At 62.7% G+C, this 24,308-nt stretch overlaps 1 protein-coding gene across 1 annotated transcript; it reads left to right on the top strand.

Annotated features, from left to right (window-relative positions):
* The first annotated feature begins 811 nt into the window (after positions 1–811).
* FAM65C (family with sequence similarity 65, member C) lies at positions 812–23,531 on the top strand. The gene is made up of 21 exons (XM_004687479.2): positions 812–921; positions 6,240–6,386; positions 7,118–7,196; positions 9,347–9,370; positions 9,612–9,665; positions 10,364–10,513; positions 10,664–10,727; positions 11,029–11,072; positions 11,171–11,296; positions 11,372–11,517; positions 11,734–11,863; positions 13,287–13,856; positions 16,087–16,217; positions 17,002–17,122; positions 17,704–17,839; positions 18,393–18,554; positions 19,056–19,217; positions 19,682–19,884; positions 21,380–21,463; positions 22,648–22,738; positions 23,158–23,531. Exons 1-21 carry the CDS (start codon positions 812–814, stop codon positions 23,256–23,258), a joined length of 2,835 nt encoding a protein of 944 aa, XP_004687536.1. The 3' UTR covers positions 23,259–23,531.
* The last annotated feature ends 777 nt before the right edge of the window (positions 23,532–24,308 follow it).

Genomic DNA, 24,308 nt, shown 5'->3' with positions numbered 1-24,308 from the left:
GAGACGACAAACATTCTAGGCTGGCTTCATGCACCCTGGCTCAGACAGGGGGCCACAGACCAGGGCTTCTGGAAACTCTTGATGCCGGCAGTCTGGGCATCAAGACTCAGCTCAGCTAGCCCCTGCTCAAACAGCTCCCACTGCCCCAGCTTCCCTCGCTCAGGCGCCCAGCCGAAGTCCTCGCTGGGACCACCGGGACCCCCGGCCTCTGCTCTCCCGACCGCTCCATCCTCACCTGCAGCCACAGCCCAACCGACTCCACCTCTTTCTGTTTCGGGTTTCATGTCCTCTGCGCCTCCAGGCCTTCGTCCATGCTGTTCCCTTGGCTTCAGACACCCTTCTTCTTGCCTGGACCTTCCCTTCCCAGCTCTTGGTTGCCTCCTCCATGGCTGGGTTAGGCCCCCCAGGGCTCGCCAGCACTTTACTGCAAACTCTCTGGGGTCAACCCCTCCCCGCCGGACCCGCAGCCCTGGAGGGTCAGGTCTTCGCCTGCTGGCCCAGGGCGTCTCTAGCACGATGTCCCGCACACCGTAGGTGCTCAGCGAGGGGCTGTTGTAGCGTGAGTGTTTGGGGAAGTGGGTCCAGGAGGAGCTGTTCCCGCACCCCCTGGCACTCAGCATCAAGACCAGAGCGTTGAGCAGAGACGGGGTTCAAACCCCTCTCCTGCCAGCACCCACAGCTCCCCAGCCTCTGCAGGGTCTCATTTCCTTCACCTGTGAGCCTGGACGGTCCATGGTGGAGGGGGCGCCGTGGTCAGCGTTCACCAGGCGGGGTGTGAGGCTGACACTGTCCTTTCTCTGCAGGTGACGGCATGTCGGTGAGGGTGCGGTTCCTGTCCTCTGGGGACCCTGGGGCCGTGGGGGTCGTGGGCCGGAGCGCCTCCTTTGCGGGCTTCAGCAGCGTGCAGAGCAGGAGGATCGCGTAAGTTCTGTCCCTGCCCTGCGTGCTGGGGGCCGGACAGGGACAGCAGGGACAGCCCCCTGCTGGTGACCGAGATTTGCTCTCATGCCAGATGAGTGTGTGTGTGTGTGTGTGTCTTAGTGTGTGTGGGAAACAATTTTTCCTGGCCATTCTCTTCCCCTGCAGTCAATCTGCCTGAACTTATCAAACCCTCTTGGCAGAACAGAGCCCTGGTGCTCAGAGAGGTGGAGACACGCACCCAAGGTCACACAGCAAATCTGGGTCAGGGATGAAACTTAGTCGCCTGGGGGTGGGGTTAGGATGCCCAGGTCAGGTTAGTATGGAATGTTCTTCCTCTTTGACAGAGGGGAAATGGGGCCACCCAGCCTGGCTCTGTAACTTGGGTCAAGTGATGTCACACCTCTGGGTCTCAGTTTCCTCATCTGTGAAATGGGCTCCCAAATGTCCCTCCCTTACTAGGTTGTCATGGGGCACGCTGAGGGCACACGTGGAAAGCACGCAGTAGGTGCTTGTGAAGCTTTCAGAGGCGGCGGAGCCATGTTGCAGAGGGAGCTCGGGGTCAGCACGGCCTCTGGCCGTGAGCGTGTGGCTGCCCGCTCCTCCCAGGCCTGCCTGGCCCCCTGGCTCCAGACCTGCATGGTGGGGTGCTGTGCAGACCCTTGGGACCTAGTAGCCAGCAGGCAGCCCCCAAGTCACCCTGAGGGGCCCAGACATCTGCCTGTTTGAGCAGATGCGGAGAGGGAGGGCCTCCAGCCAGAGCAAGGCACAGAGCCTGTGTGCCCAGCGAGTCAGTCACAAGCAGATCCATCTCCCTACTCCCCTGCCTGAGCCCGCAGCATGTCCTTCTCACCTCAAATGCACAAACCTGCCCCTGTGACCTGGCCGGTCTCATGTGCAACCCGCACTTGAGCCACGCAGCCCTCTCCCCTCTGGGCCGGAGCACGGCCCTGCCCCCACCCAGCGCTCTCCTGCCCCTTTTCACTTGCCCAGCCCTGCTTCATGCTCCTCTGGCCTTGGCTTCAGTGTCTGTGAAGGCCCCTGGGCCCCGCCAGCGCCTGCCTGTAGCCCCCTCCCTAGGGCTCCTGCACACAGGCCCTCAGCCAGGCCCTCCCCGCTCACACGCCTCACCTCTAGGTGAGCTGGAAGAGTGACGTCTGAGGGTGGCAATCCTGGAGTATCCCAGGGAGCACGCCTAGGAACCCCTAATTCACTCAACAAATATTTATGGGCTACCTTCTTGGCCTGGCCTTGCTCCAGGCCTGAGCCTGCCTTCCTGGATGTGCGCTGCCCAGGCAGTAAACAGCAAGGCAAAGAAGATCAGGATGGATGCAGCTGGTGGCACATGCTGTGAAGGAATTCAAATAGGGGGGTGCAGAGGAAGGCGTCAGGGGGGCGGGGGGGAGCAAGTGAAGACTGGAGAGAGAAGGAGGAGCTGATCATCTGCAGATGGGGTGCGGGCTGGAAGTCGTGCAGTGGAGGGGAGTGAGTGCAAAGGTCCCGAGGCAGGCGTGAGCTTAAGGGACAGAAAATGAGCCTGTGGGATGACTGTGGTAGAGGGTCTGTGGCCACAGCAAGGACAGTACGTGGGGAGTACAAGGAATTGAGACCCCCCAAACGGGAAGACGTTTGGACAAAGTCCCAGAGGGAGTTAGTGTCCAGCGCTCCTGACCCCAAGCTTCCGAGAGGAGAAACTGTGGACCCAAAGGGGGAAGGGACCCAGTGGGTGCGCCGCAGACTGGTCAGCGGAGCCATTTCGAACGGCTTCTTCAAGGGCTTCTTCAAGGGCTTCGCTCTGTGGCCTGTAGTCGGGGTTTCAGAGGACAGCTGCGCCACCCTTTAACTGCTCAAACTCTGAAGTCCCTTTGTTCACAGGTGAAGGTGTTGCCCATGACAGCACATCTATTTTTAGCTTCCTGTCTCTGTCCAACTCCCAGGGGTCTGGACCCTTGGCTCTGGGGCTGGGCAGCCTGGATTAGGTGTCAGGTCTTACCTTCTGGCCTTATTTCCCAGGTAATCCAACCAGACAAAAATGCAGTCACATTGCCAAGGTACACAGAGGCTGCTGTAGGTAGGCAAAATAACCTTAACCAGGAGAGCAGGACTCCACTTAGATGTGGCAGGTAGCTGCCCTCTGTCCCTAACATCACCCCTTTCCTGGCAGCTGAACCTCTTTGACGCTGGCCAGAGTTTTCTATCCCACTGTGAAGGAATTCTTCAGAAAAGTAATCTGGTGGGGGAGTTTTATACTAAAGTGTGAATGGTTGCTATATGCCACCACGTAAAATATAGCTATTGCTGTGTTATAGAAAACAGCCACATCTAATAAGGAGAAGAGGCTCAGGCTCTGACGGGTGCCTGCTGTCCTGCTTAACAGGCACATTAACCCTCCCCTTGCCAGTCCTCCACAGGGTCTACCCTCCTGTAGGGTCTCAGGCAGGCAGTATCCTGTGCCAGAAGGCACTGTGATGTTCTCTCTGCTTTGGGCATCCCTCTGTCGCGATGGCCAGGAAGTGGGTGTGAGGGCTGAGCAGCCCACCCTTGATGTTCAAGGAGAGGAAACGGGGAAAGAGCCGAGCAGAGGCACTCACAAGCCCCACAGGAGGAGAGCAGTAAGGGGCTCAGAAGTCGGGGCTGAAGGACAGTCTCTGCCTCAGCTCCCTCCCCAGGAGGGAGGGGCAGCCCTCCGGGCGAGAAGCAAGCTAGCCCACACGCAGAACCCAAGGGTCACGCGCGCCCCCACCCCCGCCTCCTGGCACCCCGGACGAGGGGGACAGGCCTGCTCACACTGCTGTGGCCTCGCGTGCTCGCTGACGCACAGCCAGGGGGCCCGTGCTGGCCCCAGCCACCTCCAGCCCCCGCCTGGGGCAGGGCAGGCAGGGACGGGAGCCCAGCCCCGTCTGGCAGCAGCCCTGGCATTGCAGCACCCCGAGGTGTCTCCCGCTGACACCAGGCTGCCTGGCAGGTAGCACGTGCCGGCCTGGAGGCTTGGCTGGTGTGCTGGGGGCTGTTTGATATTTACTGAGTCGTCCCGGGGCTGGGAAGCATCGCCTCCGCAGCTGCTCCCTGCCCTGGCGGTTGGGACACGGGGCCAGGCCCGCGGCCTGCTTGCCCCATCCAGAGGCTACATACACGTCGCTGTCGCCGGCTGGGCGGCCCTCGCGGTGGCCGCCACGCCTGCCCGCTGGAGCTCACGCCAGAGCGTGGCCTCCCCGGAGCCAGCGCCTCCAGCTGCAGCGCAGCGACAGGGTGAGGAGGCCCAGGTGCGTGGAGGGGGCCTGGCGGGGCGCACACCCGCCGGGGAAGTGGGGTCCCGCCAGCTGCAGGTGAGAGGAACTCCTGCAGCCCCCCGCGGAGCCGCTTGCCCGCTCCCCTCCGCCTGCCTGCCTGCTGGGGACCCTCTGGTGCGAATCCACCACTCTCGCGGCTGCAGCCCCGCCCCGACGGCCAGCCGGGAGATGGCCACTCTGTGGAGGACCTGCTCCAAGAGGTGGGTGATGTGGCCTCGCGAGGGCGAGGGAGGAGGGGACACAGCCCTTCTCGCGTGTGGGGCAGTGTAGTCGTGGACGGCACTCATGACGGCCAGGCTTTGTGCCCCCGCCCGGGCCCAGCACCTGTCCCCGGTCGCCCGACCGGGAGGGTCTGCCCTCTCACCTGCTTCTCCTGTTTCAGTTCATTTCCCTTCTTTATTTTGGCCCTTGGCACTGGGCATTATCTGACACGTGACTTATCCAATGGGCCTTATTTAACTGCCGCCTCAAGGCAGCGTCTGCCCGACGCTCTTCCGAGCGCTTTGCCAATGCTTTCTCCGACCCCTGTTGTACGGAGGCACAGAGAGGCTCAATAACTTGCCTAAGGTCACACAGCTCACAGGGGGAGCAGGACAGAAGCCGGCCCCGTGGCCTTCTCCACCTGGCACTAGGCAGGGGCCCTCTGTTTTGGCCAGTGTCGTCCTCACCCCTGGAACGCCCCGGGCACACAGCAGGTGCTCAGTAGGTACTGACGGCTCCGCGGGCTGGACACTCTTACATCCTCGTTTTACAGATGGAGAAACTGAGGCTCCTGTAGATTCTGTCCCTCTGACCTCTGAGCACAGCCCAACCCGAGGGGGGCCGGGAGCTCGCGAGGCCCCGAGGCGGGACCCAGCTCCTTCCTCAGCCGCCTCCGCAAGCCCTGAGGGCTGGGCTCTGTTTCTGTGTTAGTCCGAAGGCGGCTGGGCAGCATGGTGGGGGACTTGGTCCCGTGGGCCGGACAGCTCTCTGCCGAGTCAAGCTGTGTCTGGGCCTGGTATGAGTGGCGTCTGGCTGGACTGGAAAGACAGCCTGGTCACCTGCTCAGGCCTTTGGGGACTGGGCGGGGCGGGGGCCCAGCGGCCCTTCTCTTGAGCCTGGGAAGGAGACGGCTGAGCTCCGCTTGTCGCCTACGTGGCTCTCCAGATGGCAAACCCCCTTCCCTCGAGGGTGGGACACCCCCTGGCTCCCACCATGGCCCCTGATTTGGAGAAGACGAGGCTGGGTAATGTCTGAATGAGCGAGTGAGTGAGTGAGCCCTATGCCCTTGATGTCAGACCTGGAAAGCGCAGTGAGCGACGGGGGCTGCCAGGGAGACGGGGAGCCAGGCTCCCCGCAGCAGGGAGTCTCCCCAGTGCAGCAGGAATGCCAGGCCTGAGACCGGGGTCCCTGAAGGGTGGCCCATGGGCCAGCAACCTTGACAGCACCTGGGATCATGTTAAAAATACAGATTCTCAGGTCCTAGCCAGACCTGCTGATTCTGGAATTCAGAGGAGTGGCGTGGGCGGGGGGTGCTGCCGGTGGGGGGTATTCAGCATTCGGGGTCTAATAAGTCCTCCAGTGACTCTGCTGACCATGGGCCCCCGGGACTCTGGCTCTCTGCTCCCCGGCTTAGAAGACCCTTCTTGGGCGAGACTTTGCCCAGCTCGTCCTCTGGGGTCCAGCTGAGCCTCGGCTCCCGCACTGCGCCTCGGGCGCCTCTCTCCCCTTCTTGCCGTGTCCCCGTGCCCCCCCCACCCCCCCACCAGGCTCTGGGTCAAGGGAGAGGCAGGCCGTAAGCCTGGTAACAACAGCGAGCTACTGCGACTCTCACTCAGGGAGCGCCACTGTGCGCCCAAGTCCGGCCTTGGCACCCCTCTCGAAACGAAGCCCCCCATTTTGCAGATGAGGAAATGGAGACCCAGGAGTCTCAGCAGCTTTCCTGAGGCCCGTTCAGCTCCGAGTGGGTTCACCTGGTCTCAGGCTCCGAGCGCTGCTCGCAGCCCGCCCGCCCAGGGGCCCGGTCCACCTGACCCCGCCACCCCCTCACAGGAGGTCCATCCACAGGAACTCCGTGAGGCCACGAACGCCTGCCAAGTCCTCCAGGATGTATGGCACGCTGAGGAAGGGGCCCGTCTGTCCAGACCCCCGGCCGCAGCAAGTGAAGAAGATCTTTGAAGCTCTGAAGAGAGGCCTCAAGTAAGGACAGGCTGCCTCCTGCTGGGGCGGTGCGGCCGGCTCTTGTCTGTAGGAGGCCACAGGTGGAATCCTAGACACTTATTTGGGGTCGGCAGCACCCCCATCTTCTCTGGGGTCCCGACCCCCGAGCGAGTGATTGCCTGGCACGGGGTGTTGTCGGGGGGCCAGAGCGGGTGAGCGGTCTTCCCGGGACACAGCACAGCTGTGACGGTGCCGGACGGGCCCCTCCCGCCCGAGTCCAGGCTCAGGCGTCCTGTCCACACGTCTCAGGTTGGGAAACGCACGGCATGTCCCTCCCTGCCCGTGCCTCTGTGCCGTCCAGAATGGGCGCTCAGGCCCCTCTCAGGACCTCAGCCCGGCTCCAGGCGGCAGGATGGCCTGCCTGTCCCAGGAGGAGGCCTGCACTTGCGTCCTCCCACGGCCAGGGTGGGCTTCCTGGCCTGCTCTCGGTCCTGGGTTCAGCCTCTTCCTGCCCTGTGACCCTGAGCTGCGTGACCGGCCACCTTCAGGGCCGTTTGCCCTTCTCCACAATGGGCATAACAGAGCAGGACCCGTTGATGGGGATCAACTGAGAGTCCCCCACGGCGTGTGGGGTCTGGGCGGATGGCCGGCGGGACCGTCGTCTGCCTTCGGGGCGCTGAGACCCACCGCTGCCCTCCGTGCGGGGGCCAAGGAGCTCTGCTTCTCTCCTTCGGCTCCTCTCCAAACTCCTTTTCTTCCTCTCCTCCCAGGGAGTCTCTGTGTGTCCAGCAGGCCGAGCTGGATTACCTGTCTGGACGCCACAAGGACACCCGCAGGAATTCCAGGCTGGTGAGACCCCGCCCAGGCTCCTGCCAGCCGCGAAGGCCTGCTTCCAAGAGGGGCCCCTCGGCCCCCGAATGGGTCAGAAATCTCAGTCTCGTAACTCAGGCCCGAGGAGTATTTTATTTGGGGCTGAGTTGACCTCACAGGCTCGGGGAGCGCCTCTCCCCACCTGCAGCAGGTCGTGCGTGCGAGCCCCTCCTTTCTCGCTCGGGGTTCAGAGGTGACTTGGGGGGCAGCGGATGGCTGAGTACAGTTTAGACGGCCTGATTGTATACAGGCCATGGCGCTTGGCTGCCCTGCACAGGGTGCTTCTGTGAGGTCACAAAGTGGGTCAAGCCTCGAATCTGGAGTATGTGACAGTGACCGCCCCCGACTGTCGCTGCTCCAGGGTGCAGGACCCCAACACCGCTGGCTTTGAAGCTCCCCGCTGTCTTTCGGACGGTGTTCCTGAGTCTGGCCTGGTGTAGCCCAGGCTAAGCTGAACTGACCTAAAGCCAAGGCTGAGCCCAAACGAGCAGGAATAGGCTGCCGGGTTCAAGCTGATTTGCGGCTTCCAACGGGCCCTGACTCAGCAGGGTGCCCGCACACTCTCCTGACACACGATGCTTAGGTCACTCGTGACTTACCGGACACTTAGCTGTGGGTGGGCGCCCTGTGCTCTCGCGCCCGGGGCCCCAGCTCAGGGGACCCTCACGGTTGCAGCCGGGCTGTCCTGTCTCGGGAAGTCCCTCCCGCCGCTGCTGCCCGGTGCGTGGACCTGCCTCACTGGACACCCTGGCCCTAGGGGGTTAGACTTCTGGGCCGAAAGCCAGGAGGCTCCACTGCTGGTGGCACTGGCCTGCCAGCCCTCTGCCGGTCCCTCAGCAGGGCGTCCACCAGAGGGAGGAACTGGAGAAATGGACGGCGGAGCGAATCTTTCCACCCAAACAGCATCCGGCCACCTCTGCATCCCCAGCGGCGCAGGGGCACGTGGGCCCAGCCTTGTGTGGGTGCCGGCGGGCTGCGCCCAGCGCGTGGTCTTGTCCTGACCCTGGGGTGGGCAGATAGGCCCAGATGGTGGGGGCCCTGCCAGGATCCCACCCCCAGTTCCCAGCCACAGGCCGCAGGCCCCCACCGCTTCATGCAGGTACCTGGGGCTCGAGGCCCCTCTCCCCATTCTGGAGGTGACCCCAAGGCGGGCCTAGCTGGCTGCCATGGCACAGATGGGCACACAGAGCCGGGGAGGGGCCGCGCCTGCCGGCCCCCACGCTGCGGGTTCTCAGTCCCTGTCCTTCCCTTTCTCCTGTATTGCTCAAATGGAGCCATAATCTCATAGCATCCGATGCCATATAACCGGGAAAGCCTCCATCTCTGGGTGGCGGCTTCATGTCTCTCTTCTTTTTGCATCTTCCCGTCCCCTCCTCACCTAACCCTTGGCGACCAACCTGGATTTCTCTTCCCCACTTTCCCCTGGTCACTTGGTCACATAAACACACAAACAAGAGCACGTTGAGGGTGGGTCAAAGGTGTCTTACCTGGGCTTCGCGGCCTCCAGGAACCCCTCCAGGTGCAGGCCGAGGACTCACCTAGGTGGGCAAAACAGGGCGTTTCTGCAGACAAGTTCCGTCACACGCTGCCCATCTTTCCTTCCCTCCACAATGGCGGACACCACGGGCCCGCAGAGCCCGAAAAACCTGGTCCATTATACGAAGAGTCAACGGTGTTTACTCCCTGGCTGCCCCTGGCCCCTGGCCTGGAGGGGGCGCCCAGGGGGTGCCTGCCTCTCCCTGCTCTCAGTAATTCTGGTCATGGCTGCAGTCACCCCTTGAATAGCCACATGCCAGCGGCCCCCATTTGGTGAAGAACCTGCTGTGTCCTTTGCTCCTCGGAGCAGCCCTCGGCTGGGTACACTGACGAGGAAATAGAGGCTCAGAGAGGTCAAGTAACTGCCCCAGGACACACAGCTGGGAAGATCCAGGCCTAAAGCTCTCACCCAAGACACCTGCTCACTTGCCCTCGGCCAGACCACGGCTGGCTGGCTGTAGGCCTCAGAGCACGGGTGCAGTAGCCACTGGCCTTTTGTCTCTGAGCCTGGGCGCCTGGGACGTTAGCCTAACAGGTGTTGGAGGAGCTTCTGGCATGCTTATGCCTTTTCCCGCCTTCCTCTCTCCCCGCAGGCTTTCTACTACGACCTGGACAAGGTGAGTGCATTCTTGCCCTGGCTGTACCCGGGAGGGCTGGGGCCTAGCATGCCACCTTCCCCCACCTGTGGGAGAGGACCCGCCTTTCCTGCCCCCCGAGACTCGGCGAGGAGCCCTCTTCGGGGGTGGTGAGAGGTTGGCTTCGTGCGCAGTCTGAGGGTTAGGACCTGCGGAGGGTGGCAGGGCCGGCTGGCGGAGGCCCAGGCCGCTGTGACAGCGTCTCCTCTCTTTCTGGGAGAAGCAAACGCGCTCTGTGGAGAGGCACATTCGGAAGATGGAGTTCCACATCAGCAAGGTCAGCCTGGTTCCTGGGGTGTTGCAGGGTGGGCGGGGCAGCCTCTCCCTGAGAACTTCAAGATCAAGGCGGATGCGGCCCAGGGGCCAGGCCAGGGTACCCAGGGGACTCGAACGTGTCTCTTCTGGGCTAGTGGGGGGATGTTTCTCTGGGTGGTGGGACTGGAGGACGCTGAAGATGAGCAGAGACTGTAGGGGTCCAGCCCTAATGGGATTGGGGTGGCTGAGGTCCCCCAGGAGTTGAGACATTTAGACAGAAGGATCACGAGTCATACTCAGTCTGAAGAGGGAAGGTTCGTTCAGTCCCACCACACTGTACAGAAGGTAGAGGCCCAGAGAGGGACAGGGAGGGGCCCAAGGTCACACAGCAAGGCCTTTACAGTCTGCAAAGCCCCTGTGGTCAGGGCTGGCGGAGGGGGTGCTGGAGATCACCAGCCCACCTCCCCTGTCCCACGGCTGACACCTCGGGCAGAGCGGGGAACTGACACGCCCCACTCTTTGCTTCTCACCGCGCGGACTGCAGGCTGGCCACTGCCGGGCGCTGGGCCTCCGAGCGACGAGGTCCGAGGTCGCATTCTCTGGGGGCCGGGGGCGTCACAGCGCCTGGCAGCACCCGGGCCCAGAGGGTGAGGCTGGGCGGGCAGGGCCGCGGCCGTGTCCCTGTGCGCAGGCAGTGCCCACCGGCCCCTGCCCCTGCAGGTGGACGAGCTGTACGAGGGCTACTGCATCCAGTGCCGCCTGCGAGACGGCGCCTCCAACATGCAGCGGGCTTTCTCCAGGGGCCCGCCCAGCCGCGCCTCCCGCGAGAGCCTGCAGGAGCTGGGCCGCAGCCTGCAGGAGTGCACGGAGGTGGGCGGCACCGGGGCGTGGGGGCGCGGGTGTGGCCCAGGGCCCCAAGGAAGCATCTCTCTGCCTCGGCCTCTGTCTGGCAGGGACTGTGCGGGGCCGCCTGGCCTGGCCGGGGGCGGGCGGCTGAGCCACCTGTGTGGGGCTTTGCAGGACATGTGGCTCATCGAGGGGGCCCTGGAGGTTCACCTGGGCGAGTTCCACGTCAGGATGAAAGGTGACGGGGCTGGGAGTGGGTGGGCAGAGGCCAGCTCGGGTGGGGGCGTTAGGCCTCGGGGCCTAGACTTCTGCTTGGGGGAGCCTGCCCTAGCCCCGGCTTTGGCTCCGGGGGACATGGGACAAGGCCTGTGCCCTCTCCGAGTTGGATGTGACGGCCAGGCCCACCTTTGGCCCAGCATCCCATGCTGGCTTCCCCCACCCTGGAAGCTGACACCCACGTTCGGGTGGGGTGGGGGGTCCCCCAGAGAGGGCCTGGATCCCGAGGGCAGAGAGGACACCAGCCCGTCTCTGTGTTCCAGGCTTGGTGGGCTACGCACGCCTCTGTCCCGGAGACCAGTACGAGGTAGGGGCTCCCTCAGGGCGGCCGGCGGGCCTTCGGGGGTTGGAGCCGCAGGCCCGTCCTGCCCGCGCGGCGCCCACCAGCCTCCCGCCTTGCCGCAGGTGCTCATGCGCCTGGGCCGCCAGCGCTGGAGGCTCAAGGGCCGGATTGAGTCCGACGACAGCCAGACCTGGGATGAGGAGGAGCGGGCCTTCACCCCCACCCTGCACGAGAACTTCGAGATCAAGGTGGCTGGGGTGTCGGGGCGGGTTCAGGCGCCCGCCTTGCTGGAACGCCCTGAACCCACAACTCCACACCCCCAGGTGACCGAGCTGCGGGGCCTGAGCTCCCTGGCGGTGGGCACGGTGGCGTGCGACATCACCGACTTCTTCCTGACCCGGCCGCAGGTCATCGTGGTGGACATCACCGAGCTGGGCACCATCAAGCTGCAGCTGGAGGTGCTGTGGAAGTGAGTGGGGCTGAGTCCTCCCTAGCCCCGCTGCCCGCCCCCCCAGGGCAGCTGAGTGGGGTCACCCCAGAGCCCAGAGAGGGGCCTCTGGCTCCCCCTGGTGGCTGGCTGTGCCCTAGCAGCCCCTGACAGGGCTGTGACCTATCCTCTGGTGACAACTCCCTGGAACCACGGGGCTCCCTTGGCCACCCCGCCCCTGCCTGTTCTCTCTCCCAGCCCGTTTGACACCGAGAGCTGCCTGGTGTCGCCCGGGCCCACAGGCAAGTTCTCCATGGGCAGCCGGAAGGGCTCCTTGTACAACTGGACACCCCCAAGCACCCCCAGCTTCCGGGAGAGGTACTACCTGGTGAGTGAGCTGGGCTTGGGATGACCCCAGGGTGGCAGGCGGAGCCGCGTGGCCCCTCGGATGAAGCAAACTTTGGGCTCAGCTGCCCTTTTGAGGTTATCCTGCGAGTTTTCTAGACCTTTCCTTCCTGGCTGCCAGCCCCTCCATTCTGGGGACTCCGAGTGATATCCTGGATTTGGCTGTTTCTTTCTGGATGTCCAGAAAAGGGTTCTCTCCGTGCTTCTATCACCCCAGTCCTGGCCTTGACCTTCAACTCATTTGTTTTAAATTTGAATTGAAAGTGTTTTCAGTAGGGCGTACTTGACATAGTGACCTCTCTCCTTCCCGTGCCCTGCAGAGTTGGGGTCCCGCCTTAGCCCCAACCTGTTGCCAGTTCCTTCCACATCCTTCCAGAGCGCTCCACGCCTGTGCAAGTGCATTTTCTCCTGCATCTTTTACTCTACAGCAGCCGTTTTAAACCATGTGGAGGCGGGTTTTCTATGGTCCCCAGGGGCTTCCTCCCTGTTTGCCCCGGGGGAGGGGCCCCCTCTGGCTCCAGCCTGGGGCCATCGACAACCTAGTTACTGTCACTCAGGTAGCACATTAGATAGTGTGCTGCTGCCCTGGGCGCGGGGAGGGCCTGGGCCGTGGCTGGCGTTGTCACTTTGGAGCTGGGGAGGCTCCAGACACATTCCCAGTGAGCCCAAGAGCAAGGACAAGAAGGGCTTTCTGTGCAGTGTGGGGGAGAGTGAACTGAGCTGGGCAAAGCGCTGCACCCCTCCGAGGCTGGGCAAGCAAGTGGCTTTATGTAAGCCCGCAACTGTGTGTTTTGATGAAACTCTCCTGTCTGGCCATGATGGGCCTGGTGATCTTGAGCTAAAAGATCATCTGTGGTCAATAGCACTTGTCTCTCCTGGCTCCAGCGGGCCTGGGGCTCAGCGCAAGGCGGTGGCCTCTGCACGTGCTCAGGTTGTAGCGTTCGTAGCTGTGTCCCAGGCTCTGCTGTGCGCAAGCCTTAGTGGGAGGGCCAGACACGTCCTTTTATTTTGTGGCCTAGCGTCTGAGAGCACGTGAACCATTTCACCTCAGTTTCAGTGCTATCTGAGCGTGGGTCTGAGGGGGGCAGGAGCACAAGTCACAGAGAACACAGGGTGAAGAATGTTCAGTGAGCGTAGTCGGTGCAAAGGCCCTGAGGCAGGAGTTGAGTGAATGAGTTGAGTGAATGAGCCCAGGGGTGTAGGAGATGAAGAAGCTGCTGGGATTGGAGAGGAATTAGAGGGGTGTTGGGGGTAAAAGCAGGGAGGTTACAGGGTCACCAGCCCTTGGTGGATCTCAGGAACCTGAGAACGTGGGAATGCAGAACACGTCTCTGGGGAGCCCCCTGGGGGTCTTGTTGTGGTCCCTGGGGTGACCAAGGATTCTGGTCCCATGTGCCTCTCTCCAGTCTGTCTTGCAGCCTCCAGCACAGCAGAACTTGCTGCTGGGAGGCCCGAAGGCCTCCCTCCTCAGCTACCTGTCCACCAGTGACCTTCAGGGCCCCAGCCTGCGGAGCCAGAGTCAGGAGCTGCCTGAGATGGATTCCTTCAGCTCTGAGGACCCCCGAGACGCTGAGACCAGCACAACGGCATCTACCTCTGATGTGGGGTTCCTGCCCTCGGCCCTTGGCCCCAACACTTCCATTGAAGAGGAGACCCCAGAGGACCCCCCACCCCTGGGCCTGCTGCCAGAGCTCACCCACCTGGCGGGAAACTCACTTGTGGAGCAGCCCAGCTGGAGGAATTTGGGCATGGAGCGCCCCAACCTGCCCCAGGGCACCCCATTCCATGGCCGCCCACTCTCTGGTGGCCAGAAAGGCCATGATGACGAAGAACCCGAGGACGGGGTGCAAGGGCTTGGGGCAACCCTTGAGCGGCCCCTGCAGGAGGTTCTGGATTTACTGAGGTCCTCGGACCTTGCCCAGTCCCAGCTCCGGGAGCTGGAGCGCCAGGTCCTTGGCTTCAGGAACCGGCTGAAGGTATGTTCGCGTCTCTCTGGGCGGCAGCCGCGCTTGGCCCGTGGAGGAAGGGTGGGGAGCGCACAGCGGGGGGCAGACAGCAGGGGGCAGCGTCTTGCCCTCACCCTTGTGTGATCTGGGGGGGGCGGGGGTGTCTCCTCTCTGGGCCTCAGTTCACTCACCTGCCGAGTGGGGGTGACGGCGGCCCTCTTCGGCGGGGAGGACGGTTATAAGCGGAGCCCAGGGCTTGGCGGGGGTCACGTCCTCTGTGCCTGGGCGGAATGTGGCCCCAGCCCGAATCTTCTGACCTGGAAAATAGGGGTGAGGCTACAGTTCGGTGTTGGAGTCCCAAACTCGGGGGGTCCTTGGGGTCACACCTGCCACTGTGGAGTGCCCCAAACAGCCACACAGCCCACCTGAACCCTCTGGACTGGCGGTGTGCCAGGGCCTGGCGCTGGCGGGGGCCGATTATTCTTTTGGGTTAAATTCACAAGCACGGACAATAAAAGCGTAACACAGCACCCACTTAGCGCCAGTTCGTTCGTGAAGCCACCGTCTTGTGTAGGGTGCACCCTGGCCCTGAGCCTGTTGAGGGGCGCTCTTCAACCTGGCTTTGCTTGCTTCATTTCTGCCCTGCCCCAACATTCTACATCAGCAGAGGTGAAAGTTTGACTTTCACTTTCTAGCCAGTGACAAGCTAGAGTTCCCTGTTCCCCGCCGCTATGGGCGTCAAGGAGGACCCGCCTGAAACCGTCAAGAGAAACCCACATGAAATGCCGAAATGCAGTGTTCTCTTGCAGAACCCTCTGAATCAGCACGTGTGCGCGTTGCCACCTGTGTTTTGAAGTATTATACTCCCTTCACAGAAAGAGCTTAAACTAACACCACAGTAAGGCAAGAATTTTAAACACCGTCGACGAGCTTTTCTTGTTTTGGCAAACCGAGGTAGAACAATAAAAAATGAAGTCAGGCTGTGGCCTGTGAGGCTAATTACACTCGAGTGCACGCGTGTGCCAATGTGTGCGGCCGTTATTCATGGGCTCTGTCTTTGCGAACCCACCCACGTGCTAATATTTGCAACCCCCCACGTCAATACTTGGGGTGCACCTGAGGCCCAGGGGGAGCACACGGTGAGCGGGTTCCTGCCTCTCCCTCAGCTCAATGCACCACCCCACTGTACTTTTGGTGATTCTGCTTTTGAAAGTGCCCCCTCACACACACACACCAGCAGCTGGGGTGCAGAGGGAACGTGGGCGCTGGACAAGCTGTGCTCAGCCGGGGTCCCCACATCGGCCGGGAGGTCCCTGTAAATGCATCCACACGGGAAGTCGAGCGAGCTGCCTTTACTCGGCGACCCAGGTCTGCCGCCAGGTGGGGGCAGGCGCTGCCCCCGGGGCCCCGGCCTCGGCATTTACTCGGCGCCAGGGTTGAGAAGCACAAATTTGGGGATCACGGAGACTTGATGGACCAGAACTGCCTGGAATAATGGGTCCTGACTGTTTGTGCTTGTGCATGTGTGTGCATGCGTGTGGATGCGGGCAGGCATGTGCTTTCACGCGAGCAGGCGTGTCCTTGCGTGTGCACATTCACACGGGCGCCTTTCCCCCTGCCCCCGGGCGCTGCCTTCTTACTCTATTGTTGCTCAAGCGTTTCTCTCTGGGCTCAGTCTTGTGGGCCCTGGGGGCAGCGTCCGCCTGGGCTGTGTCCTGGGGACGCTCCGTGGGACGTGCCGGGGCTGGGGTCCAAGCACCGGCCAGGACACGCCGTGGTCTCAGCCCAACCACAGCCCAGCGCGCCCCACGGCCTCCGCTTCTGCATGTCCCTGTGAGTCCCCGTGAGGAGAGCCCCCCCAGAATCGAGGCTCCTCCGGCAGCTTTCAGCCTCCCTGAATGGCACTCAGACCCCGGTACTGAACTTTAAAAATAATTTGGCATTACTGATAATGCTTGACTGATATTACCGGCAGCTTCCCACAGCAACTGTCTTCCTGCTTTTCTTAGAAAATGGACTAAGCTGGCAACAGTGGCCCCATGGACCCCAGTGGCAGGAGCAGCAGAGCGACCCCCGTCTTGGGGAGGGAGACGCCTGCTCCCCGGCTCCTCCCACGGCGTCCATGGGCGAGGCTTTGCTCATCTGTCTCCCTGCACGTGGGCCCCAGGCCCAGGGAGCGCTGCCACCCTGTGCCTGTCCCAACCCGGGGGGTTGTGCTGGGGCAGCTGGCTGGCCCTCAGGTGTGGCCGCTCGTCCCCAGCCCCGCGCCGCACCCCCGGAGCGCGCCTCTGCCGAGAGCTTGATGGAATGCATCCTGGAGAGCTTCGCCTTCCTCAACGCCGACCTCGCCCCGCACGAGCTGTCCCTGTTTGGGGGCTCCCAAGGTCCCCGGTGAGTGTACCCCCTCCCAGGGCTAGCCCCAGGGCCATGCATGCTACCTGTGGGCACCTTCCACTGCCCCTCCCGGCCCACGGGCCACTGCCTGGCATAGCGCAGTTTCTTCCAGACAGAGCCACCGAGACTCCCCCAGCTGCCGAGCTCTCCACTCCCAAAGGGCTTTGACTTTTTAATCTTAACACATAAGGACGCAGTGCCCAGGAGGACCCTGCCCCAGGAAGCAGCACTCAGCGCGCCCCACGGCCCCCATTTGCTCCGTTAGAAGTTGCACTTCCTCCATCAGGGCTGTGGAGAGGGCTTCCCCTGCACCCCAGCCTCAGTGCACAGAGCGCCGCGGCCATCCAACAACTTCTCTCACAGTCCACGAGCCCTTTCCACCCGGCGTGATGGGCCCCAGCCGCCCGCCCACAGGCTGCAAGGGCAGCGGGCTCATCGGCCGCCTGGGCCCACGAGCCCCGGTGCCCTCGCTTGGTATTCCTGGCCCCGCTTCACGGATGAGGCCAGTGGGGCCAGGCGGGCCGTCTGGGCCAGCGTCACGGAGCTGGGTGATTGAACTGCAGGCTTCTCTCCTGCAATGCCCAGCCTACAGCAACCCTGCTCCCTGGGGCCAGCCCAGCCCATGGCCTCTGCTGCTTTCCCTGTCCTTCATTTTCTCCACTGACTGCCTTCTCCTGGCAGGGAGACGGCTTCCCTGAGAGCTGGGCAGGGGTTTCCGCCACCCTGGGAGGGAGCCACTAAGGGCGCTAAAGGTCACGCAGCTCTTCTCTGTGCCACTCAGGAAGGACAGGACCCCACCCCCACCGCCAGAGCTGACTGCCCCCGGGGAGCTCGTCGCAGACACCCCCGAGCTAGACACGCTGCTCACCACCCACCTGCAAGTCTGCAGAGCTCTGATGCAGGTGACGAGGGTGGGGCCGGAGGGGGCTCACGGTGGGGTGGCTGGCAGGGGGCAGGAGTCCTTTGCGCAAAGGACTGATTTTGAAAGTGGGGGGTGGGCACCTGTCCCCCGAGAGCCAGAGAGTGAGGAGGCACCTCTGCGAGGGTTCAGGGGGGTGGAGCGTCACGAGGCTCAGTGGCAGCCCAAGCCCCGAACCAAAGGCGGTGGCTGCAGCGCCTCAGCTGCAAGTGCCAGAGTCTGGCCCGGTGGGCACCACTGGCAGGAAGCGATTGCTCACAGAACCGAAAGGCCCAGAGGCGGCCATCAGGTCTGGCTGGATCCAGGGTTTGAGCTACCGTCCTCCTGGGTTCCTCCCTCTCTTGGCAAGTTTTCTGTGCGGGCTGACGCTACTCGCAGGCAGGCTGGCCCCTTCCGGCCACAAAGGTGGGCCCTAGGGGTTCCAGCCTGCACCCTGTCACCTCAGCCACCCTGGTGAAGGGGAACCCCAGAGGGCAGCAGGGAGCCCCCACGGAGACAGGAAGGGTGGGTGTGCCGCCAGAGGGTGCGCCCACGCTAACCTGCACCGTGGCGGCTGCTTCCCAGAAACTGGCCTCGCCCAGCTTGTCACGGATAGTGCGGGAATGCCTTCTGGAAGAGGCAGGGCAGCAGACGCAGGTTCTGGAGACGCTCTCCGGGCTTGATTTTGAGAAGGCCAGCCAGGCGAAGTCCATTGAAGAGGGTAAGTAAGCGCCAGTGCCACAGGCTGCCGGAGTGCAGCGGCGGGCTGAGGCTCGTCTCCCTGTGACGCGCAAGGCCACCTGGGGCCAGTGGGGCGGCGGCTGGGATGGCGCAGACACCCCTTTGGGGACAGGCGGGCGCCACATCGGGGTTAGCAGCATTCGCTCTTCAGTCAGATTCACCTCTCTGAGCCTCAGTTTCCCCATTTGTAGACTGGGAGGCCCCTGGGAAGGGTTCAGTGACATAATCCCAGGGACACATTCGGGACATGCCGTGGTGCTCAAATGCACAGTAGCTGGGACCCAGTCCTGCCTCTGCCCCCCGGGGGCCTGGCCTTGCCCACGAGAAGCTGGTGATAGCAGCCGCCTGGGGTGGTGGGGCCTGCAGGTGGGGGCCTGGCCGCTGGGCCACAGCCCACACTGCCCGTTCTCCGTGTCACGCTGGACGCTGCACTGGGCCCTGGCGTCCCTGGGCTCCGGCCGCGCGGAGGGGAGTCTGGCCTCCTCGGTGCTGGTGCTGCCCGGCCGGGCAGGCTTCTGAGCCTGGGCTTTCAGTCGTCCCGCAGGCCACGCGGAGGAAGGGGTGCCTGAAGCTGTGGAGGGGGTGCACGCAGCCCGGCAGGGTCCTGTCCTGCCCAGCCACCACGCTGCTGAGTCAGCTCAAGAAAACCTTCCTGCACAGAGTCCGAGGGAAGCACCCGGGGCAGCTGGAGATCGGTAGGTGCCAGAGCGGCAGGGAGGCGCCCGGTCGGCCTGTCCCGGTGCTGTCACTGGGCCTCGGGAGCGGCTTCTCGGCTCGGCCACAGGCCATCCCCTTGTCCCGGGGACAGAAAGGCGGGGTCTGTGGCCCCGACAGATGGGAACCTGAGTGACTGGGTGCATTTTTCTGGGAGCAGGTTCCAGAGCTCTCGAGGGGTTAGGAGAGAAGTTGTATGGGCAGGTAGGCAGGCCAGGCCGGCACCGGCGTCTCTCCCAAGAGTGCAGGGCCGTGGTGCGCTCTGCTCACCGCTGGAGGGTGACACTGGACTCCAGCAGTGACAGGAACCGGAGCCGCTTGCGCCACTCTGGGCTGCAGGCAGGTGGGATCTGGGGTTCAGGCACATAGAGGCACCCCGAGAGCCAGGCTGGGGGCCCATGGATCCCAGCAGCTCGGGGCAGTGGGGTCCCCTCCATGTGCGTGGGATGGTCTGTTTCCCCTCCCTGCCCATGTCTTGCCAGCGTGTCACAGGCTACTGGAACAGCTGCTCAGCTGCAGCGGGCTGCTCCCCGGGTCCGGGCCGCCCGAAGAACAGACGGTCACCTGGTTCCAGTTTCACGGCTACCTGCAGAGGCATGGCGTTTCTGACCTGGAGAAGCACTTCGCCCAGCTCACCAAGGAAGGTATCAGCTGGGGAGCGGAGGAGCGGGGCAGGGAGGGCGGGGCGGGGGCGGGGCCGGGTGGCCTCAAAGCCCCAAGGTAACAAGGACAACGGGGTATCCCAGAGCCCCTCGCGCTCAGGGGTCACATTCTCAGTTCCACATTCGTCTCCCGCTCTGTAGAGAATCCAGCTTCGGTTAGATTCGATGCCCAGCCCCCACAGTGAAAGTAGCTCCAAGGGAAGGCGGCTTTACAAAGGGGCAGAAGTCAGAGCTGGGGCCTGGGGGCGTGGGCTGGGAGGTTGTGACTGTTCAGGGTGTCCTGCAGCCCGCAATTAAAGTCCTCTGCGGGGACCAGGCCTGGGTGATCACAGGACTGGCCGTGGGGGTTTGAGTCTCCCTGCGTCTGGCAGTGGCCAGGTGCACCTGCCGCTAGACGGCCTGACCCCTCCGACGGGGGCCCAGGCCACGTCTCCTGTCCCCTCTAGTGACACTGGCGGAGGAGCTGCAGTGCCCGGGGCGGCTCAAGACCATCAGGAAGCTGCAGGGGAAGAGGCTGGACCAGCTCCAGCCCCTGCCCCAGACGTTGAGCGCCTGGGCACTGCTCCAGCTGGATGGGACCCCACGGGCCTGCAGGGCGGCCAGCACGCGTCTGACCTGTGCAGCCGGGAACAGGAGCTTTCGAGAAAAGGTAGCGTGTGAGGAGGGGCGGCGGCAGCCCCATGCCCAGGTGTGTGGAGGAGGGAGGCTGCTTCTCCTGTAGCAATACAGTGACGGGGGTTGTACTTGCTGCAAGATACTTTGATTTGGTGGGGCTTAAAACAGAGCACCCCTCGGGGAGGGGTCAGACCCGGGACTATCAGGCCATCACCCGCTGAGCCCACATTACCATAGCCACAAGCTGACCACCCGGCTCATCTCAGTGTTTCTGGTCTGGTCGGTCGCGAAACATCACTAGCCCATAGAAATATGATGGTCACTGACTTTCCAATGACACGTGGGACTGGCTGGTGATGGATTGCTGGACTCTGTCCACTTGCAAACCAAGAGATTGGACTCCTTGGCAAAAGGTCACCTAAAAGCTTAGCTCCTGGATCAGTGACTGTTCTCCACCGAAGGTACCAGCCCCCTGCACGGGCAGGCGTGTCCGGCCGCATGCATGCTCTTGATCTCAGTTCTGCCTGCGCTGGCGGGACATGGGGTGTTGCTTGCCGTCCTCTGGGGCTCACCAACTGCATGGGGGACATTGCTTTCAGCTCTTTACTCGCAGACTAGTACGTAAAGTCTGCAAGACAAATAGTCAGAACCACGTGATGTCCACCTACACCAGTCCCCAGAGCCCGCCCGGGCGGCCTTGCCGGGACACCAGCCACCCCAGCCCCGGTTATCTGGACACTGCCCAGATAAGCGGCCCTACCCGCCTGCACCTATGAGATAAGGAGCCTGAAGCCAGGGCCCAGTCATCACACCTGAACACACTCCCAGTTCCTGACTATCTCGACGGCCTCTGCTCACCCTCCCACGTGTACTACGTAGTACTACGTGGCTTCTTCCCCTTTTTGCTGAATCAGACCCGCCCACAGGCCTCACACACCACTGGCTGTGCCTTAAATTTCCTGCACCCTCAGGTCCCACTCCCTCGCTTTCCCCCCTGGCAATGCCCTTGCTGCCGACACCAGGCTCCTGTCCGGCTTGCCCCCCCACCCCCAAACTTTACCCGTGTACTAGAAGGTACCGTGAGCCCCACAGGCCCCTAGTTAGTCCTTCTGGTGCCGGGCAGTGAACCCCGGGGTGCCCTCCAGCTGCCGTCCCTTGGCTGTGGTCGTGTGGCTGGTGGGCGGGGCCAGGGCTGTGACAGGGACATGTGGCAGGGAAGGGGCCTGCCATTGCCCAGGGCAGCAGCCGCCGGCTGCCAGGCCAGCTCACTGTGTGTGGACCTGTTTCCAGCTGGACATCCGGTGCTCTGACTCTCAGTGCATCTTGTGAACATCATGAAACAAAAAGAGCTTTCTCCAGGCGCCTGGCATCATCTGAGGTGGCATTTCAGAGCCAGCACGGTGTGCGCCTCTGGAGAGGGTGCCTCCCCAGAGGCTGACAGGCCGGCCGACCTTGCTGAGAGAAAGGGCGGCTCGCGGGCAGGCCCGCGGCGTCGGGGGGCAGGCCCTCTCACAGCTCCTTTTTTGCAGGCTCTGCTCTTCTACACGGACGCCCTGAGCGGGAAGGACGCCAGGCTCCAGCAAGCCGCTTGTGTGGCGCTCAAACACCTCAGGGTGAGTCGGGTCTGCGCGGGCAGGACGGAGACGCCCTCCCGTGGCCGACGCTAGTTAGTCCGCTGCAGGCTGAGCCCGTGGGGACCACACGGGAGCCACCCCCGCCTCGGCGGCCCTCACGCGCTGGTTTCAGAGGAGCGGCCGCCCCACTGGCCGAGGCGCTGGCCGGGGGCGCAGGCCCTGGCTCCCCGCGGGTGAGTGGGTGGCCCCAGGGTCTCACGTCTGAGCCCCTGGAGCATAGAGGTTCTTACTTTGATTAAAAACTCTCAAACTTCCTACTGTAACCTCAGTGTAGAAGAAAATGTCCAATACAGAAACGGGAAAGGGACCTGCCTACGCTTAGCGTGAGCCCTGCGGACAGCTCGCTGTTTTGGGTGCATCATAGCGCCTGAAGCCATTGGTCACGTTAAATTTAGTTTAAAACCAGTGATGAGAGTCGGAACTTTCTGGCTGGGCTGGGAGCCCCTTGGGATTCTCTAAGAGGGGAACCTCCGGCGTCTGCTTGGACTGAGCGACGTCCCCACCGTCGCTGTAGCGGCCGTAGGTTCTTTCTCCCAGTGCTGAGGGTAACCGTCACCGTGAGCGTCTCTGCACAAAGCTTTCCACACACGACTTGGGATTTGCCTCCCCGGGCAGCTCCCTGCTGGGGTCCCCGCTGGGCGCCTGTCTGGCCTCAACCTCAGCCTAACGTCCTCGTCTTTAAGCAGCTGACTAGTTAGCTAGTGAAAAACCCCATGGCTGTGGAAGTCACTCAACCCGTCACTGTGAAGCCGACAGGAAATTCTAGGGCGACCACGTCATTATAATCAGCCAGCCAGTTCGAGGAGATGGGCACCCAGGAGGGAGGTGGAAGTGGACTCTGGTCCCTGGCCCCGAAGGACAGAGGGGTCAGCTGTGCCTGACTGGGCCCTGCTGGCCCCTTCCCTCCCCTCACCCAACCTGGAGGGCCGGGGAGGGGCGGGGAGCCAGGGGCACTTGGAGGAAAGGAGGTCTTCTTTCTCCAGACGGGCTTTCCGGGTGCCCAGACAGCTCTGCTGAAGGCCGGGCTGGCTAACTGGGCTCAGGAGTGAAGCCGAGCCCCTTCCCCTGGGCTCCTGTTGCACTAGAGACCCGGGAACCGTGCCAGGCCCAGCCCTGCTGCTGAAATGGCGCCTAATGAGCTCTCTTGCCCCATCCTCGCCCAGGGCATCGAAAGCATCGATCAGATCGCCAGCCTGTGCCAGTCTGACCTGGAGTCCGTGCGGGCAGCAGCTCGGGACGCCACGCTGTCCTTTGGTGAGGGACACATCCAAGGGGTGTGGAGCAGTGGGGGCCAGGCCGTCTGGAAAGGTGGTGCTAAGGGAGCTGCAGTCGCTTCTCCGAAGACACAAAATAGAGCAAGTGGCCACTTAAGTCTGGCCAGGGTGGGTTTCTTTCATGGTTGAGGGGCAGGAAGTGCTTACTTCCTCCTTAAACTTCCGCTTACGAGCTGTGGGATGAAAGGCAGTGTGAAGGCAGGACAGCAGTCCAGCGGACTGTCCTGGACTTGCGGGGGTGGCTCTGGTCCATGCCAACCCGCAGCGGGTAGGAACTCCCTAAACGCTACCCTCTCACCCCCAAGGCCCACAGGCTAGAAAGTTCTGAGTCAACCCTGGCCCCCAAGAGGAAACAGGAGGTGAGGGACAAGCCAGTGATGCATCACTTCACTGTTTCAGGTGAGAAGGGACGCTTGGCTTTCGAGAAGATGGACAAACTCTGCTCAGAACAAAGAGAAGCCTTCTGCCCGGAGCCAGATGTTGAAATCACAGTATTTTAAAAATCCTGAGCTGACTGACGTGCCTGAATCTGGCGTTTTTGCTGCTGTTCAGCTTTGACAGGGCCTGAGCTCCGGGTCGGGGTGCGCTGAGCAGCCCCAACACAAGTGTTCGTGGGCCAGAGATCGTGACTCCAACAAGCCACGGGCTTCTGCTTCGAGACCCACCTCCCTGGGGCGGAGCTGGGGTGGCCCAGTCGGCCACAGGCGCGGAGGGCCCAGGCTGAGGCCTGAATGGAACAGCCAGAACGCGGGGCTGCGTACACGGCAGCTGGCTCAGCGCGCTGCTTCCCTAGACCGGGACAGAGGCAGCACGCGGCCGACCCGCCCTGCCCACAGCGCGGAGGGGTCGAATGGACGGCAGCAGGCTGTCCCCAGGGCCCGGCGGGGTCTCCTAGCAGCCCGGAGTCTGACGGCACCTGCTGACCGTGGCCTTGTTCTGTGCTCAGCGGCACCAAGCAGGACATGCCCTCAGCCAAGCTTCCTTGGCGGTCGCGTCGGTCAATGCGTCTGCTCTGACCACGTTCAGCAAAATGGAATCGGACTTTTGAAGCTGACTTAGGGCCTGTTCAAGTAACTGCTTCGGAAGCCATTAGCTAGTTTGAAGAAAGGTTTCACTACAAAAGTACGTTGCTTTAAACAAAGAAACTAGTTTCCTAGTTAAGTCCATTAGGAAACCCCAGCGTGTCCCAGGGACGTGTCCCAGGAATACCCTGGGCCTGAGGTGGCTGTCACAGGGCCCCTGGGAGCTTCTAACTTAAACATGCTCATTTACACTCTGTCTCTACTTTGTATTTAACTTAGTATTTATTGGCTTTGTTGCTGTGTCTGATTTTCTAAAATCCAATTAAAGAATCATTTTTAACTGGTGTGCCACGTTACCTGAAAGCTTGTTTTCCCAAACCTCCTGCTGCGGAGAGGCTGCCCTGGGGCCCGTAGGCGCTTTCTTCCCGCACCACATCACAGCGACGCTCCCTGGAGCAGGTTCTCCGGCAGAAACTGGAGTGAAGGAAGCAGCCTCAGGGGTGGCCCCTGGAGATCCCCCCCCCCCCC

The sequence above is a fragment of the Condylura cristata genome, unplaced genomic scaffold (assembly GCF_000260355.1).
Source record: "Condylura cristata isolate star-nosed mole 26May11 unplaced genomic scaffold, ConCri1.0 scaffold00022, whole genome shotgun sequence".
Classification (NCBI taxonomy): domain Eukaryota; kingdom Metazoa; phylum Chordata; class Mammalia; order Eulipotyphla; family Talpidae; genus Condylura; species Condylura cristata.
This window is presented reverse-complemented; position numbering and strand designations above follow the sequence as displayed.

Bases quoted from the DNA above. Each gene is read 5' to 3' on its own strand.
- FAM65C (XM_004687479.2), top strand. From the start codon at position 812: ATGTCGGTGAGGGTGCGGTTCCTGTCCTCTGGGGACCCTGGGGCCGTG. The intron at 13,857-16,086 runs GTATGTTCGCGT...GCTCGTCCCCAG, and splicing joins GCTTCAGGAACCGGCTGAAG to CCCCGCGCCGCACCCCCGGA. The intron at 17,123-17,703 runs GTGACGAGGGTG...GCTGCTTCCCAG, and splicing joins TCTGCAGAGCTCTGATGCAG to AAACTGGCCTCGCCCAGCTT.